The sequence below is a fragment of the Haliotis rufescens genome, unplaced genomic scaffold (assembly GCF_023055435.1).
Source record: "Haliotis rufescens isolate VD_foot unplaced genomic scaffold, xgHalRufe1.0.p SCAF_1, whole genome shotgun sequence".
Lineage (NCBI taxonomy): Eukaryota > Metazoa > Mollusca > Gastropoda > Lepetellida > Haliotidae > Haliotis > Haliotis rufescens.
The window spans coordinates 84,941,404-84,956,200 of record NW_025963779.1 but is presented as its reverse complement, the minus strand read 5'-3'; the positions used below and the strand labels follow the sequence as shown (position 1 = coordinate 84,956,200).

Sequence of the window (14,797 nt, the reverse complement as noted above, 5' to 3'; positions counted from 1 at the left end):
TTGTTTTAATTATTTTATAATGGCAGATTAAAACATGTCGGCAAGATAAATTCGTTGTAGCAGCGTAAAACCACATTTACCTCGTTGTGAACGGATGTTTCAAACGATAACCGGGCCAGAGGGCACGAATTCTGTATCCAATTGTAATTTATTTCCTAATTTACCATTGAAGGTATTATATTATATATATCATTAACCAATACATTTCTCGATAACCTTTAAAAAAAAACCCCGTAAAACGTAAATTTAAATACTACACACGGAAGTGGCATCGTATGCGCATGCTGTACCAGGCATGCGCAGTGTTTCCAAATTCCGCCGATACTTCCCGACGGTTCTTGACATACGATAATGTGCTTATCAGAATATCAAATATTTGAGTTTTTTCTTGACAGCTTATTGAGATGAGCGTTCTTCACTTGGTATGTAAAACTGTAGCAAGCAATGAGGCGTATGACCCCTGAAATGAACATATTATAGTAACCGGGGATTCCCCCCCCCCCCCCCCCCCCCACACACACACACACACACATACACACAACCCCACTCCCAGTGGGTAGTAGGCTCTACCGACAGTGTTGAAAATACACGTACACTAACATTTAGTCCCAGAAATAAAGTTATCTTATTAAAAAAAATATATCTTTGGTTACATATGGCGGGATGGGGCAGGAACGACGACAGGTGTAGGTGGGGCAGGGTGGGGGAAGGGTCGGGGAAGGGTTGTGCCATAAATAGGGAGGCGGTGGTGGTGGGAGGCTTCAGATGGAGGGATGGACTGTGAAGGCAGCGCGAGAGAGCGGGTAAAGCTGTCAATAGCGGCAGATGATACCACAGTCCCCTCCCCCTCTACAATTTTCACCCCCCTACGCCCGCTGTACATATTATGTAAACCATAGAAGCAGATATGATACACAACGTATATCACTATGCACCCCCTCTGACTCTGGGTTCGGGCGCGAGTTTCCTCAATAGACAAAAGTACACCATTAGCGGAAGATGCTGTTAGGAGGCATTCGACGCCGCCGATGCAATCATAACTTCTAAGCATATACAAGCGATAAGACGAGATCGCAAAGTCGACAGTATCAAAATACGTATTTATTATCAACATAAGACGGTATTTCCACAAGGGGTCCCTCACTTTCCTCATCCCAAGTCGGGGACCACGAGGTCTCGCGATTATCAACTGCCGAATCCTTCCCATAGTGTCAAGCTGATGAACGTCAGAGATAGGGGTCGAGCTTACCCCAGCACCCTCAACATCCCGCCCCTGAAACCCGACTCCCCAGTTCTGTCATTACGCTTTTGATACGGACTGTGTCGGCGGCCAGTTGAGATACACACTGTTTCACGTCATTACAACACGAGAAAAGCTGAGAGCGACCCAAAGTGACCCCGGCCCTTGCTGAGTGTTATCGGCGCTAAGTCTCCCCAGGTGTGCAATCAACGGCTAGCGGCGGGGGGAGGGATGGGGGTAGGGGTAGGGGTAGGGGTAGGGGGTGTAAAGCTGCAACAATCGCATGAAGCTTACACAACCATTTGCCACGGCAGACCTGGAACTCGAATCAGGCAAAAAAAAATCATTCTCAACCTGCTACACGTAAAAGCACTTACGGTTGATGATAAATTTAGAGGACGACTGATTGTCTTAAAATGACAAAAAGCTATTTCGGCGCTTGGAAACCGTGTACGTTCCTCATTGGGGGTACTAACAACAGGGACACACCTGCATGTGGGTACCAGGGTTTTTAAAAGGTGTTCAGAGACGTAATAATGTGTTACAAGGACTGTCAATGGCTGTGGCTATGCGTTCACAGGGTAATCTTTATGTCACAACTTAAGAATCATATTCATGAAAACGCAGCTAAACTGCCGGGCAGAGGAAATACACACCCATCTTTGATCGTGGCTAAAAGTGAAACAAACAAGTAATGGTTATTCGATGGTGATGTATTTGATACGGGTATCATAGTTGTGTTTTGGAGTGTTTCGGTGACTGTTTTTCAGACTTATAATGTTTTGATAACGTTTGTAATTTTTTGGTCAGATCCATTTTCACCCTACGTTATTATATCTACATTATTCACGAATAAAGAAAAAAAATGCCCTTAATATAAATTTTGTGTTTCAACCAAATAATGAAATGAAAACGACGTGTAAATCCCCATCCCATCCAACAGTTCCACACCCTCTAATACACACCCGTTCCTAGCTGGCCCCTCCCACGCGTAATAGGGGCGACCCTGACTCGCATTTTATGATACAATTCGTCAACCTATTCTGACATGTGGTGTGGCGCCAGGCCGTATGATACTGCTCGCCTCGCGACACTTGATGGACAGATTACACTGTCAGGTCACCGGGGCTGGCTGCAGTATTACCATATCACACCAGTATAGTTCGCGACACATTCTCTAGATATGCAATTGATTCGTGTGATAATTCTACCAAGGGACTGTTCTCTACTTACGAAATAGCCTTCAGTGTTTGAAAGATGATTCTGTTTCAGGTTTCACCAATTACATCTTAAAGTTGCCCTAGGTGAAACTGGTACGTGTGCCTTTAAGGCTTGTGAAAGTTTTCTTTTCTCAAAGCGATGTCATAGTTCGATAGCCTTTTCACATTTTAGAAAACTGACTTAAATGTTTGGTACTGTATGTTTTTTACTCTTGAGGTGGAATATTTTTTTCTATAGTGTTTGACATCTTCAGATTACTTCGTAATGTTTTGTCGACATTTAGGCTGTTTTCATGTAAGAAATTCTACTTAAATATTTCTGTACATTCAATATACATTTTGGTATGGCTTACTATTCAAATGCTTAATTAAAGGACACGCATCATCTTAGTTAGCGAAACTTGCAGCATTTATCAGAAGAATAAATTGAATAAAAGAGATAATTACCCAGTCGATGAACGTTGAGATAACCTAAGAAAAATTACGTGCGTTTATGTTGATAAAAATATCCTAATTGGCAAAAAAGTCCCACGTAACTCAACACCGTCACTTCCACCACAAGGCTCGTCGATCACCTTTTCTGACATTTATATCAAAATTAAAATTTCTTCATCTCATAAATTGTCCCCATTTTCCGCCATATCCCCTTTGTGATAACCCAGACGAAGTTGGGTGATGACGGCGCTCTGTGCTTGGTCTGGGAATGCAGTATGTCCTATCGGCCTCGACACACGAGGAAATTTATATAGGAAAAAATACCATGCCTCTTATCCAAACCGAGTACGTCTAAGCATACAGGAGATCGTGTTCGCGCATATATCTGCCCAATTGGTCATGTTCAGCTTGTGTTACCCCTAATCTTTACATAGTCTTTGAACCTGGTCAAAACGTTTAGACAAGTTAACAGTTTGCACCCTTGCGTCCACGGAACGTGTGTCTCACCGGATCTCGCGGCTCACTGGAGGGTATGCTACCTCGTATACTCTTTCTTCAAGCGGGGATCAATCGGCGCATATATGATCACCACGGGATTAACCCTGGGAGGATTTAATCAAGACTCTGAAAGGTGTTAAATGTTTAAATAGACAGCGATACGAGCAGGGCATCTGGTTTTCTGATGTCGGCATGTTTTTGTTGATCTTATCTGGGTCAACAAGCGAACTTTAACCGTATTAAACAACACTATCAAAATAATTTTCATTCAGCTGTTAATAGAAAGCCTAATAATTCGTGTTAAAATTTGAAAATTAGTTCTTTTTTTAGAATAAAATATATAAAATCCTATAAACAGTCTTGTCTTCCCACATTGATTGATTAGTTAATAATTTTCATTACGCTGTTAATAGAAAGCCTAATAATTCGTGTTAAAATTTGAAAATTAGTTCTTTTTTTAGCATAAAATATATAAAATCCTATAAACTGTCTTGTCTTCCCACATTGATTGATTAGTTAATACAAGTTACAATTTATGTTGTCCTTTAAGTTATTTAAACTCTGAAAATAATTTCAGTATTTACAATTCTAATTAGTTAGTTTTTAATATCACCCGTGATGAATTTCTTTGAAATGGTGATACAAAAACGTTATCTATATACATGTATAAACATAACGAAAAAGGTAAGACCCATCTTCACCATATTGTATTGCAAGAACATACCTATTTCAAATTACAGACCGCCGTCATATAGCTGGAATATTGCTGATTGCGGCGTTAAACAACAACAACAACAACAACAACAAAACCAAACAAAACCCCAAACAAAACAAATTCACAAATCTATCTTCACTATCGCACCCGTCCCATGCATAACCCGGTACCCGTATACTTGAATCCCGTTCATCAGCTAATCTTTGACCGGTCGTTGTATATAAATAATATACACTACGGCCTTCACAAACTTGTAGAGATGACTAAGTCATATTATCTACTTTCTTACAAACCTTTCCTAACTTGTATGAAGATTGTGATTGTCAGAGGTAACGCCGGTGTCAAACAACAGAATACATCAGGTTTCACTCGTAGGACTGGCATTGTTGTCAGTGTGGAATATTGCCTATACAATCCCTGGTGCCCGCTGAACAGTATATTATCGTAGTCGTGACTATGGAGTGAACGATCAGTGACATCATATAGCCCTTTAACACAGCACCCATTGAACACTATTTGTATTGTGTGACGTGTGTGCCCTCGGATGCTGATTCCCCTCTATACTGTATTTTTAAGGGACTTTTGTAGGGATTTATGTAAGTACATATAAGTAAATTTAACATTTTATTCTAGGGATTGTTACGGACTCCTGAACCACACCGCCTACCCCAGCTCTGATTGGCTCAAATAATGTCAAATATGTCCACTAATTTGTGAGTTTTTAATCCCATCTAGACATGTTGGACTGATGTTCCTAACATCTATAACATAAAGGTATAATTTAGATCCAGAAAGCTTGAGGTACCGGGGGAATGGTTTGATCTGCACCTACACAGCTGTTCTGTGACATTTTTTATGAATTCAAACAAAATTAACAGGCGTTTATTTGTTACGAATATGTTGAAGTAGCATATATGCGACGTTTATATATTGAAACCGAAGAAAATCGTACCATTCCACAAAATAAAAAAAATAAAACATCCCCCCCCCCCCCCCCCAAATGCTTTAGGTGTGTGAATAATATAAATGTAGTTAGATATTTTTACAAAAGTAACAGCACTATATATAAAATATTTTTCACATAATTTTAAAATAAAAGCGATGTCATTTGTAAATAATCCTACGAATTTTGAGATAGTAACGTTTGATTAGTTGTGATTATTTTCAATGTGAAATCCATGCTACGGAAAGACGTATTCCGTTGAAGAGATTGCAAAATAATTGCATCCATGTAATCTGCCGGGAAAAGGAAAGTACACACCCGCGTTTAATGGTGGCTAAAATTGAAACAAAAAAGAAATGGTTATTCGATGGTAATGTATTTGACACGGGTATCATAGTTAGTTGTGTTGGACCTTAAGTTTGCAGTGCTTCCGTGACTGCTTTCAGCCTTGTTTCAGTCATGTTTTTTATAGCGTTTGCAAATTTTTTGTCAAAATTGTCAAGGGTATACTTTCTTTTGCCCGGTAGTTTATGTGAACCGTCCACTTTTCTACCCAAAGGATTGTATTTGAGACAACTGTCTTTGGATTATCGAGAGAATTAAGCAACTAGTTGTATTCATGTCTATTCATATCTTACATATACAAAGTTAATCTGATGGATATTAGCACTAGCCGATTTTCAAACAAACAATTTCAATGCTACTCCCCACTGACAGAGATCGCGCAGACGACACATGAATAAAAGCATCTTCAGGTGAGACACTGAATCTGACACAGATAACGTAAAAAATGAAATACAAACCCATGGCTGTCTTGTAGGAGAAGCCGGGGCATCAAAACAACGATATGTTTGGACAGATTGCAACGTAGATATGAACGTTCCAATCTTAGCACAGTCGAGATGAGCTAGTGGGGAGACGACGTAGCGTCGTAGCTGACGTAGAGAAACGCTGTCGTCTACAGAGGACAGGTGAGGACGAGAGTCTATTCTGTACCAGATGGAATGTAGATGTCCCCATATGTCCTCCGTCCTCTGACGAACACAGGCAGCCACAGAACCTGTCAGGGATGTTCGTTCTCCTCCTCAGTGTAGAAATGATCAGCGTTAGAAAAGGCCGGGACCTTTCCTACTAGTCGTTTGAAGTGCTTCAAAAGGCAGCACGGTTTGTTGAACATAACGGTCAAGAGATGCCTGGCAGATAACTGGTTTCATGTTTCTGAGAACACGGGAACAACGAGCGGTAAAACAGGACACCTACTTTGGCCCATCAGTTGTCCTGGAGACACCTGTTCCTTTAAAAATGGTCTCTCGATTATAGTACGAAATCGTGAAATATTACATTTCTCAGGAAATCAAGTCCACATGGAAGATAGCAACATGACGTTTGGGAGTCATATGTTCGTCAACATTCACACATTCACGTTTAGTATGGAAACATGCACAGCATGGTGTTCGGCAAATGGAATACATCTGTGGCATCAGTTTTGGGCCCGACACTCGCGTGTCCTCCGTCCACACACCACACATATTCACGCTGAGTTCACGTGTCAAAGCTTTTTAAACGAGATCACGTTTTAATGTACAGGCTCGTGTGTATCTAGTACGTATCGGATGTACCATGGAGCCTGGGACATCCTCTAATAATTGACGGTTTGTGGGCAGCCTCAAGAATCATATTCAGATTGGGAAAATAGCCCACTTGCTCCTCGTCGGAGCTAAAACACCTGCTCGTCCAAGAACTAGTTACCCATATGGGAGAATATATTCACACTTCCGTATATCTTCCCTTCAAGTTCCCGTGGGAGATTCGCCATCACAGCTTCTCTCCCGCTGCCGGCTTGCTCGTAACACGGAACGTAGTATTGCATGGCGTTTCCGCATTCCATGTCAAGACATCCTCCCCAAATCCACAGCCGGGTCTCATTCTTTCTTTTCACACAACCCTGTACCATCTCTGTTGGAACAGCTCTTTAAGTACCAACTATGATGTCTGTATTACCCGACTGAGAAGCAGGTGTTACCATTGGGGATTTAGAAACGCCTTCCGATATAAGAGAAACACGTCCCTGTACAAGAGGAGGGATATATTCACAACAAGGAGAAGAATACCTGAGTTGGTCTTGAAGCTGTTACTACCTGAAGACGTCACTTCACTCTTGCCCGACACCGTGTAAGCAACTCGTGGCTGTCTGTTGAAGCATAATCTCTCGGTGTTGTCTTTCAGGGTTTGACAGTTGTAGTCCTCGGTGCCGTCGCACTCACATGATTGCAGCATCTTGGAGCTGGTCTGACGGTACAGAATGTCCAAACTGTTGTTGCACCGTGCACTGCAGCTTTCACCATTCATCAGCTTGGCGCAGTGGCGGATGTAATACTGCAACGCTGCCAAACACGAAGTGTCAGCTTCACAGATCCACATTGCTAGGCCGCAACTCACAACGGCGTTGTCGTTGATATTGTTCATAAACTCCATCACATCCTTAGCACAGATCTCGACTCGACGCTTCTGGGTTTCACAAAACTCGTCGTCACTGCAGTTACAATTGACGAAGGCGATTCCGGACCGATCTTCCGTGGACAAGAGAGAGATAAGAGCATGCTTGCAGTCAGTAGTACATGTGTCCACAGTCCCTTTGATGACGTCGCTACACCCGATCATGAAGTTGTTCAGAGCCATCTGGCAGCCTATTCGGGAGAAACAATGATTCCTGGCCTGGTCGCAGAACTCTGGCACCCCACTGGAGAAAATACAGTGACTCGTCTGGATACACATCGCCAGCAGACACAAGTCCCAAACATGCATCCTCCTCACTGGCCTGGTCTACTCGGGCACGGGGTCGTGTTGTTGTTGACGTTGTTGTTGTTGTCGACTCCTCCCCGGGGCTTCACTAAGGTCGCTTTCCCCTCCCGACACAAGTCCCATCCCCACGGGAAGCTTCTGGGTACCGCTTCTCGTTGAGGGACGCCGGACCAGAAGGTAAACACAGAAATGAGACACGAGCAGACGACAGTTCATACATACGCTAGCACCCGGCCAGTCCTTGCTTGTTGGTTCTATACTCTAAGTTCATCCTCACTACAGTTGATATCACGTCCTACAGCCGCTCATCTCATAGGCATAGTCGCAAACATCGGCGAATACTTGTAAATATGTACCCCGTGTTCGCACAAAGGAGCCCCGCGAGTAACGAGTAAGCTAACTCTACTAGCTTTCGAATCAAATAACCGTCTGCAATGCAATCGGCACACTGAGTTGACCTGCTCAGGCTTCTTCCATAGGCTATTTTTGTAATGCTGAGACGTCCATGTCATAGATACGCCTAGAGGGAGGTTTATAAAGCTGGCCCGCCCATCCAGCATCCAGCCAATGGGAAGACAGGATATGATTGAGTGACGGTGGCTGACAGACAGGGACTGCGAGCCAAACATCGATTTCATCGCTAATTACCTGATACTATGCATCATGATTCGGGACGTTGAGATGTGAAGTGGGGGAAGCGCGTCTTCCCCTTCTCCCCATGCTGCTAGACTTGAGCAGGCCCCTCGTGCGGCACAACACCGTTTATGGGCGACGCACAGCAGGGCAAACCTCATAACCTGTCCCCCAAATTAACTCTGAACATGATGTACTGTTAGCCTCTTGACCGAGAGAGTTTAGGGGAAGGGGGATTGGAGTTTCAGGGGGCCGGGGAGGGACAGCATATCAGTGTGTCTGTAGGGGACCGGGTGCCTACCGGCGGAGGGGGTAGGTATATAGGTAAAGGAATCAGACAGGTGTTTGCTTATAGTACGTACCTTAATATTTGGCCTTTTGTATTACAGTAGATTCTGTTTAATCCGACAAAACGTTTTGGCCCCGACACAAACCTATATATCATATAAAAAACAATGTGTATTACGACATCAACACCAGAACAACGTTCAATAAACACTCAGTTGTCGCGTATAGTTTTTGTTGTTTGTTTGTTTGTTTGTTGTTTAACGCCGCACTCAGCAATATTCCAGCTATATGACGGCGGTCTATAAATATTCGACCTGAAAATCCAGTGATTGACATCATGAGCATCGATCCATGCAATTGGGATACGATGACATGCATCAATCAAGTCAGCGAGCCTGACCACCCGATCACTTTAGTCGACTCTAGTCTGGAGCGACGATATTTACTTGAAGATTGGTACATGTATTTAGTATACAACCTTCAATTAACGCTTCGCAAGGATTAATCTACTATGAACCAATTGACGTTTCATGTTCGGGAGGGTTAACCCCTGATTGTTAGGCTTGATTACAGACGGAGGGAATCATGATGTCACATTACAATAAATAGCATGAATACCCAATGTCTTTAAGAAACTAATTTAACTAATGTTATATTTGCGATTACACTTTCTTAGTAAAGCACAAATTCCTGTACCCTTTTGTCATCCCATGCGGGATTCGAACCCACACTCTCCGTGTGAGGCGCCTCGTCAGCACATTAACAAACAACATGTTTTGGTCTCGACGTTTAGTGAACCGTGGATGCATTCATTACTAGAATCTTTGTTTCACTAAACAGTAGGGACGTCCAAAAAACAGAAAGACACATCAGCAGTTTTATAACCATGAAAATAAAACATTCTACTGCCAAGACGTATTCTGTGTAAGTCATTAAGCCACGATAATATCTAGAACACACATACCATTTATACCCTTTCCACTTACGCTGGAAGTTGAGGCGCTCCCGAGCTGAGCCTAAGAGCCCACTACAATAAGCACTGGGCGGTTTTATTGTCTGACCAGTTTTATTATATCCTACTCAAAGAAATTAAAACACCCGATTGTTTCATAATATTACACTTATTCTGTCATGGCATGTCTTCTCTTGAGTAGTATACGTGGTCGGAGACGACGGAGGGTATCCTTACTGGCCAAAAATACTGACACAACTGTAATGTTTCAGAATGATCAAAACGTTCAAGATACGACACCTTTAGATTTATTAGATCTTTACTAAAGCCCGAAAAATACTTAACAAATAAAACAAAGAAGAAACTTCGATACGCCTTGACAAGATTTCGTCTTGGGTTTTCAAATTTGTCTATTTATAATGTTGGCAAAAAGGTGTCCTTTGCCTAATACTATGCCGAGTTTGTGTGAAAGACGATTTTCATTTACATTGGATATCTGTTTGTTTGTTTGTTGTTTAACGCCGAACTTAGCACTATTCCAGCTATATGACGGCGGTCTGTAAATAATGGAGTCTGGATCAGACAATCCAGTGATTGGTATCATGAACATTGATCGACGGAGTTGGGATACGATGACATGCATCAACCAAGTCAGCGAGCCTCATCACGCGATCCCGTTAGTCGCCTCTTACGTCAAGCATGGGATGCTGAAGACCAATTCTAACCCGTGTCCTTGGTAATGAATGGTCCTATAGAATGCTCAGAAGTAGGTATATCCGGTGCGTTACTTGCTCACCAGAAGCTCTTTTGTTTCAGTACTCATGATGTAGTCCACACAACCTGGCCTTGTACGTCTGTCATGTCATGTCGAGGTAGTATCGGAATATGGATTCTTAAGAATCTGATATAATTATATGTTTTTCAGTAATGTTACAGAGGCGGCAGGGTAGCCTTGTGGTTAAAGCGTTATATCGCCGTTATATCGCTGAAGTATTGCAAAAGGCGGCGTAGAACCATACTCACTAACTCACCCCAGTTAATGTTGCGACTTTAACCATTGTATATTGACCGGACACTAAAATGCTTTTGAATGCATTCAACAACATTCAGTAAGCCTACGTTTTACGAATATACTAAATTTAGTAATATGTCCACGGATGTTCTACCTTGTAAAGATCTAAACCATCACACCTACTACTACTACTACTACTACCACCATCACCACCACCACCACCACCACCACCACCGCCGCCGCCAACGCTACTACTACTACTACTACTACTACCACTACTACTACTACTACTACTACTACTACTACTACTACTACGTCTACCACAACCATCCTTACTACTATTACTACTTCTAAAGCAAAAGTGTTGCTTTGTTTATGGAACGCAGAAGCAGCAAGAGCGTGGTTTTATTGACGAAAGAGTGACGCAGAAAGGGCGTGGTTTTATCAACTAAACAGAAGCAGAAAGGGCGTGGTTTTATCAACTAAACAGACGCAGAAAGGGCGTGGTTTTATCAACTTAACAGACGCAGGTAGGGCGTGGTTTTATCAACTAAACAGAAGCAGAAACGGCGTGGTTTTATCAACTTAACAGACGTAGAAAGGGCGTGGTTTTATCAACTAAACAGACGCAGAAAGGGCGTGGTTTTATCAACTAAACAGACGCAGAAAGGGCGTGGTTTTATCAACTAAACAGACGCAGAAAAGGCGTGGTTTATCAACTAAACAGACGCAGGAAGGGCGTGGTTTTATCAACTAAACAGACGCAGAAAGGGCGTGGTTTAATCAACTTAACAGACGTAGGAAGGGCGTGGTTTCTACTGACGACGAAGAGACGCAGAAATGGCGTGGCATTTTCGACGACCCAGATACGCAGAAACGTCTTGGATTGTATTGACGACAACCCGATTGATATAGACTCGGGTTGTGCATATCATCTGATGATATAGACTCGGGTTGTGCATATCATCTAATGATATAGACTCGGTTTGTGCATATCATCTAATGATATAGACTCGGGTTGTGCATATCATCTGTTGATATAGAGTAGGGCTGTGTATATCATCTATTGATATAGACTCGGGTTGTGCATATCATCTAATGATATAGACTCGGGTTGTGCATATCATCTGTTGATATAGAGTAGGGCTGTGTATATCATCTATTGATATAGACTCGGGTTGTGTATATCATCTATTGATATAGACTCGGGTTGTGCATATCATCTGTTGATATAGACTCGGGTTGTGCATATCATCTTATGATATAGACTCGGCCTGTATATATCATCTGATGATATAAATTCGGTTTGTGCATATCATCTGATGATATAGAGTAGGGCTGTGTAGATCATCTGATGATATAGACTCGGGTTGTGCATATCATCTGATGATATAGACTCGGGTTGTTCATATCATCTGATGATATAGACTCGGGTTGTGCTTATCAACTGATGATATACACTCGGCCTGTATATATCATCTGATGATATACACTCGGGCAGTGCATATCATCTGATGATATAGACTCGGGTTGTGCATATCATTTGATGATATAGACTCGGGTTGTGCATATCATCTGATGATATAGACTCGGGTTGTGCATATCATTTGATGATATAGACTCGGGTTGTGCATATCATCTGATGATATAGACTCGGGCTGTGCATATCATCTGATGATATAGACTCGGGTTGTGCATATCATCTGATGATATAGACTCGGGTTGTGCATATCATCTGATGATAAAGACGCGAGTTGCATATCATCTGATGATATAGACTCGGGTTGTGTATATCATCTGATGATATAGAGCCGGGTTGTGCATTTCATATGATGATATAGACTCGGGTTGTGTTGTGTAGGAGGATAGCTGTTGGATGAAGTCTGTAAGAGCCTGTTCAAGTCTAGCCAGGAGATTCCCCACTTATCTGCACCTACACCCCTGGTTTGTAAACAGTGCATGTACTCGCGTGTGTCTGCCTACTTGACAGCACTTGGAGCAGTAAATAAATACTCTTCTCACTGTTGATATTGCCCAGGTTATCTTCTTGTCGATGTAACGGGTAGAAGCACTTAGATATGTGACAAGCGCGTATGTTGTGGACGTTTTCGTAGCTCACCTTACCTTGACAATATCCTAGTGTGTGATGTTTCGTTTTGTGAAATTAGCACCCAACTTGATCTGAAATCAATTTCATATTGGGAAAACGATTATGGTTGTGTGAGTGAGTGAGTGAGTGAGTGAGTGAGTGAGTGAGTGAGTGAGTGAGTGAGTTAATAGTATAGGAATTTAAGAGAACAGGAACATAAGAGAAACAAACGTTAATTTGAATATATGTTTAGCTATCTGACTTGTGCACTTGTGTATGCAATCTCCGCTCATTATGGTTTTCCCCCAGCTGAGCCCAGTGGGGTGTCCTGGGTAGAACAGGTTCAACTATACTACGTATGCCCGAGAGTTGACTGAAACGGGTATTGGTTGGTCACAATGTACGACCTGGCTGTGTGCCATAGCTGTTATAAACCGTTTTACCGGGCCATGATGAGTAATACTATCACAATCTCAATAATCTGGTTTAGAGGTTTAAGCTCTTACATTTTTTATCGTTATTTTATCGTTATTTCTACAATATTAATTTTCTTTTTCAACTAATCATTGGCAATCGTGATATAAATGGCGTGTTCAGACCCGTTAGTAAAGTTGATACCTGATACTTATTCCATTTCAACAGAGCTCTTGAGTCTGTAAGTATTAAATAGCATAAACAACGAAGGTTGTCTACCTTGAAATAGCCCGTATATCTGTTCTTGTGTAATCTTTGAGCATGGGTGTAAGGGACTGGTGATTTATTATATGGGGAAAAGAGAGAGAGAATTACTACAGTTCTATTTTTTCAAATATTTTTGTGCGATGCGTGTACATTTTGTTTCTATTCCTCTCTCAACATCGAGTCAAGTATACGCTCGTGCAGAACATGAAGATGTGTGTAAGAATAACAGCCAACTCTATTGTTGGTATGTTCAAATGGATAGAGATTTAGTTTCTGTGTAGCGAGATATACTCAACCTTCTGAAACGTTACACCTAAACAGAGTAACCTATGTGCCATAAACTCATCAATAAACATTATTCCCTAACAGCCTCGGTTTGGTTTGACGTCGTTTCGCGTATTTTCACAGCCGGGCGCCCAGTTACGTGATAATGTCACGTCCCCTGGCGTATGCCATTCCACTTAGGGCGTCCGGTCACGTGATTTATGCGACGCTCCTAAACCGCTACGTTGGCGACTACGACAGGTATTAAACTGTCATCTAAGAGGGACCCCGGTGGGCACGAGTACTTACACTTAGGCAGATAGGTAATATTGTAATGAAAAATGATATAAATGCAAACAAATGAGCGTGTCATCACAATTACCAGTCAAGGCCGATAGCTGCTTTTAAAAATCAAAATCTCACGTGTATATTCGGTCAATTCGAAAATAACACTGTCGGCACCTTGAGATTTTTCTAACGACGCGCATGTACGCCATATGTCATTGCCCTCCCCACACCCCTCCCCTCCTAGCAATGCATGTATACACTGACAACGTACACGATGTGACCTGGTTCCCGCCATGGCGCTTCATGTCGGTAAATATAAACTGTGTAACGAATTCAGAAGAAAACAAGAAAAACGTTACGGTACAAACCCCAGACTAAGAGATTCATCAAAGCGTCCAAGGGCGCATTTGAAGGACTACACGTGACCTATTCGGAAGTTATTGCTGAAGACACTGCTATACTTCATATTTTCTAAAGAACGGAAACAGTTATTCATATTCGGTGTTTAATCTTGTCAAAGAGACAATATGATCTAGTGTCTTAGTTTCAATGTAGAGCTCATGGCTGTCACTGGGGACATAGTGCACAACTGAAGGCTTTGATACTGACGGTTTATGCCTTACTGATTGCTCTAGTTTTACCACAGGACAACCAGTCACCTCGTAAGTTCTTCAAAAATTGTAACATATTTGCCATTACGAGGCCATTACGAGATGCAAAGGATGCAGACTTCGGAA

General features: G+C 42.1%; 1 protein-coding gene across 1 annotated transcript; it reads right to left on the bottom strand.

The window, feature by feature from the left end:
• Positions 1–504: 504 nt before the first annotated feature.
• Positions 505–8,331, bottom strand: LOC124127408 (growth arrest-specific protein 1-like). Its single transcript, XM_046490810.2, has one exon. It carries the CDS (start codon positions 7,854–7,856, stop codon positions 7,071–7,073), a length of 786 nt encoding a protein of 261 aa, XP_046346766.1. The 5' UTR covers positions 7,857–8,331; the 3' UTR covers positions 505–7,070.
• Between the last annotated feature and the right edge of the window lie 6,466 nt (positions 8,332–14,797).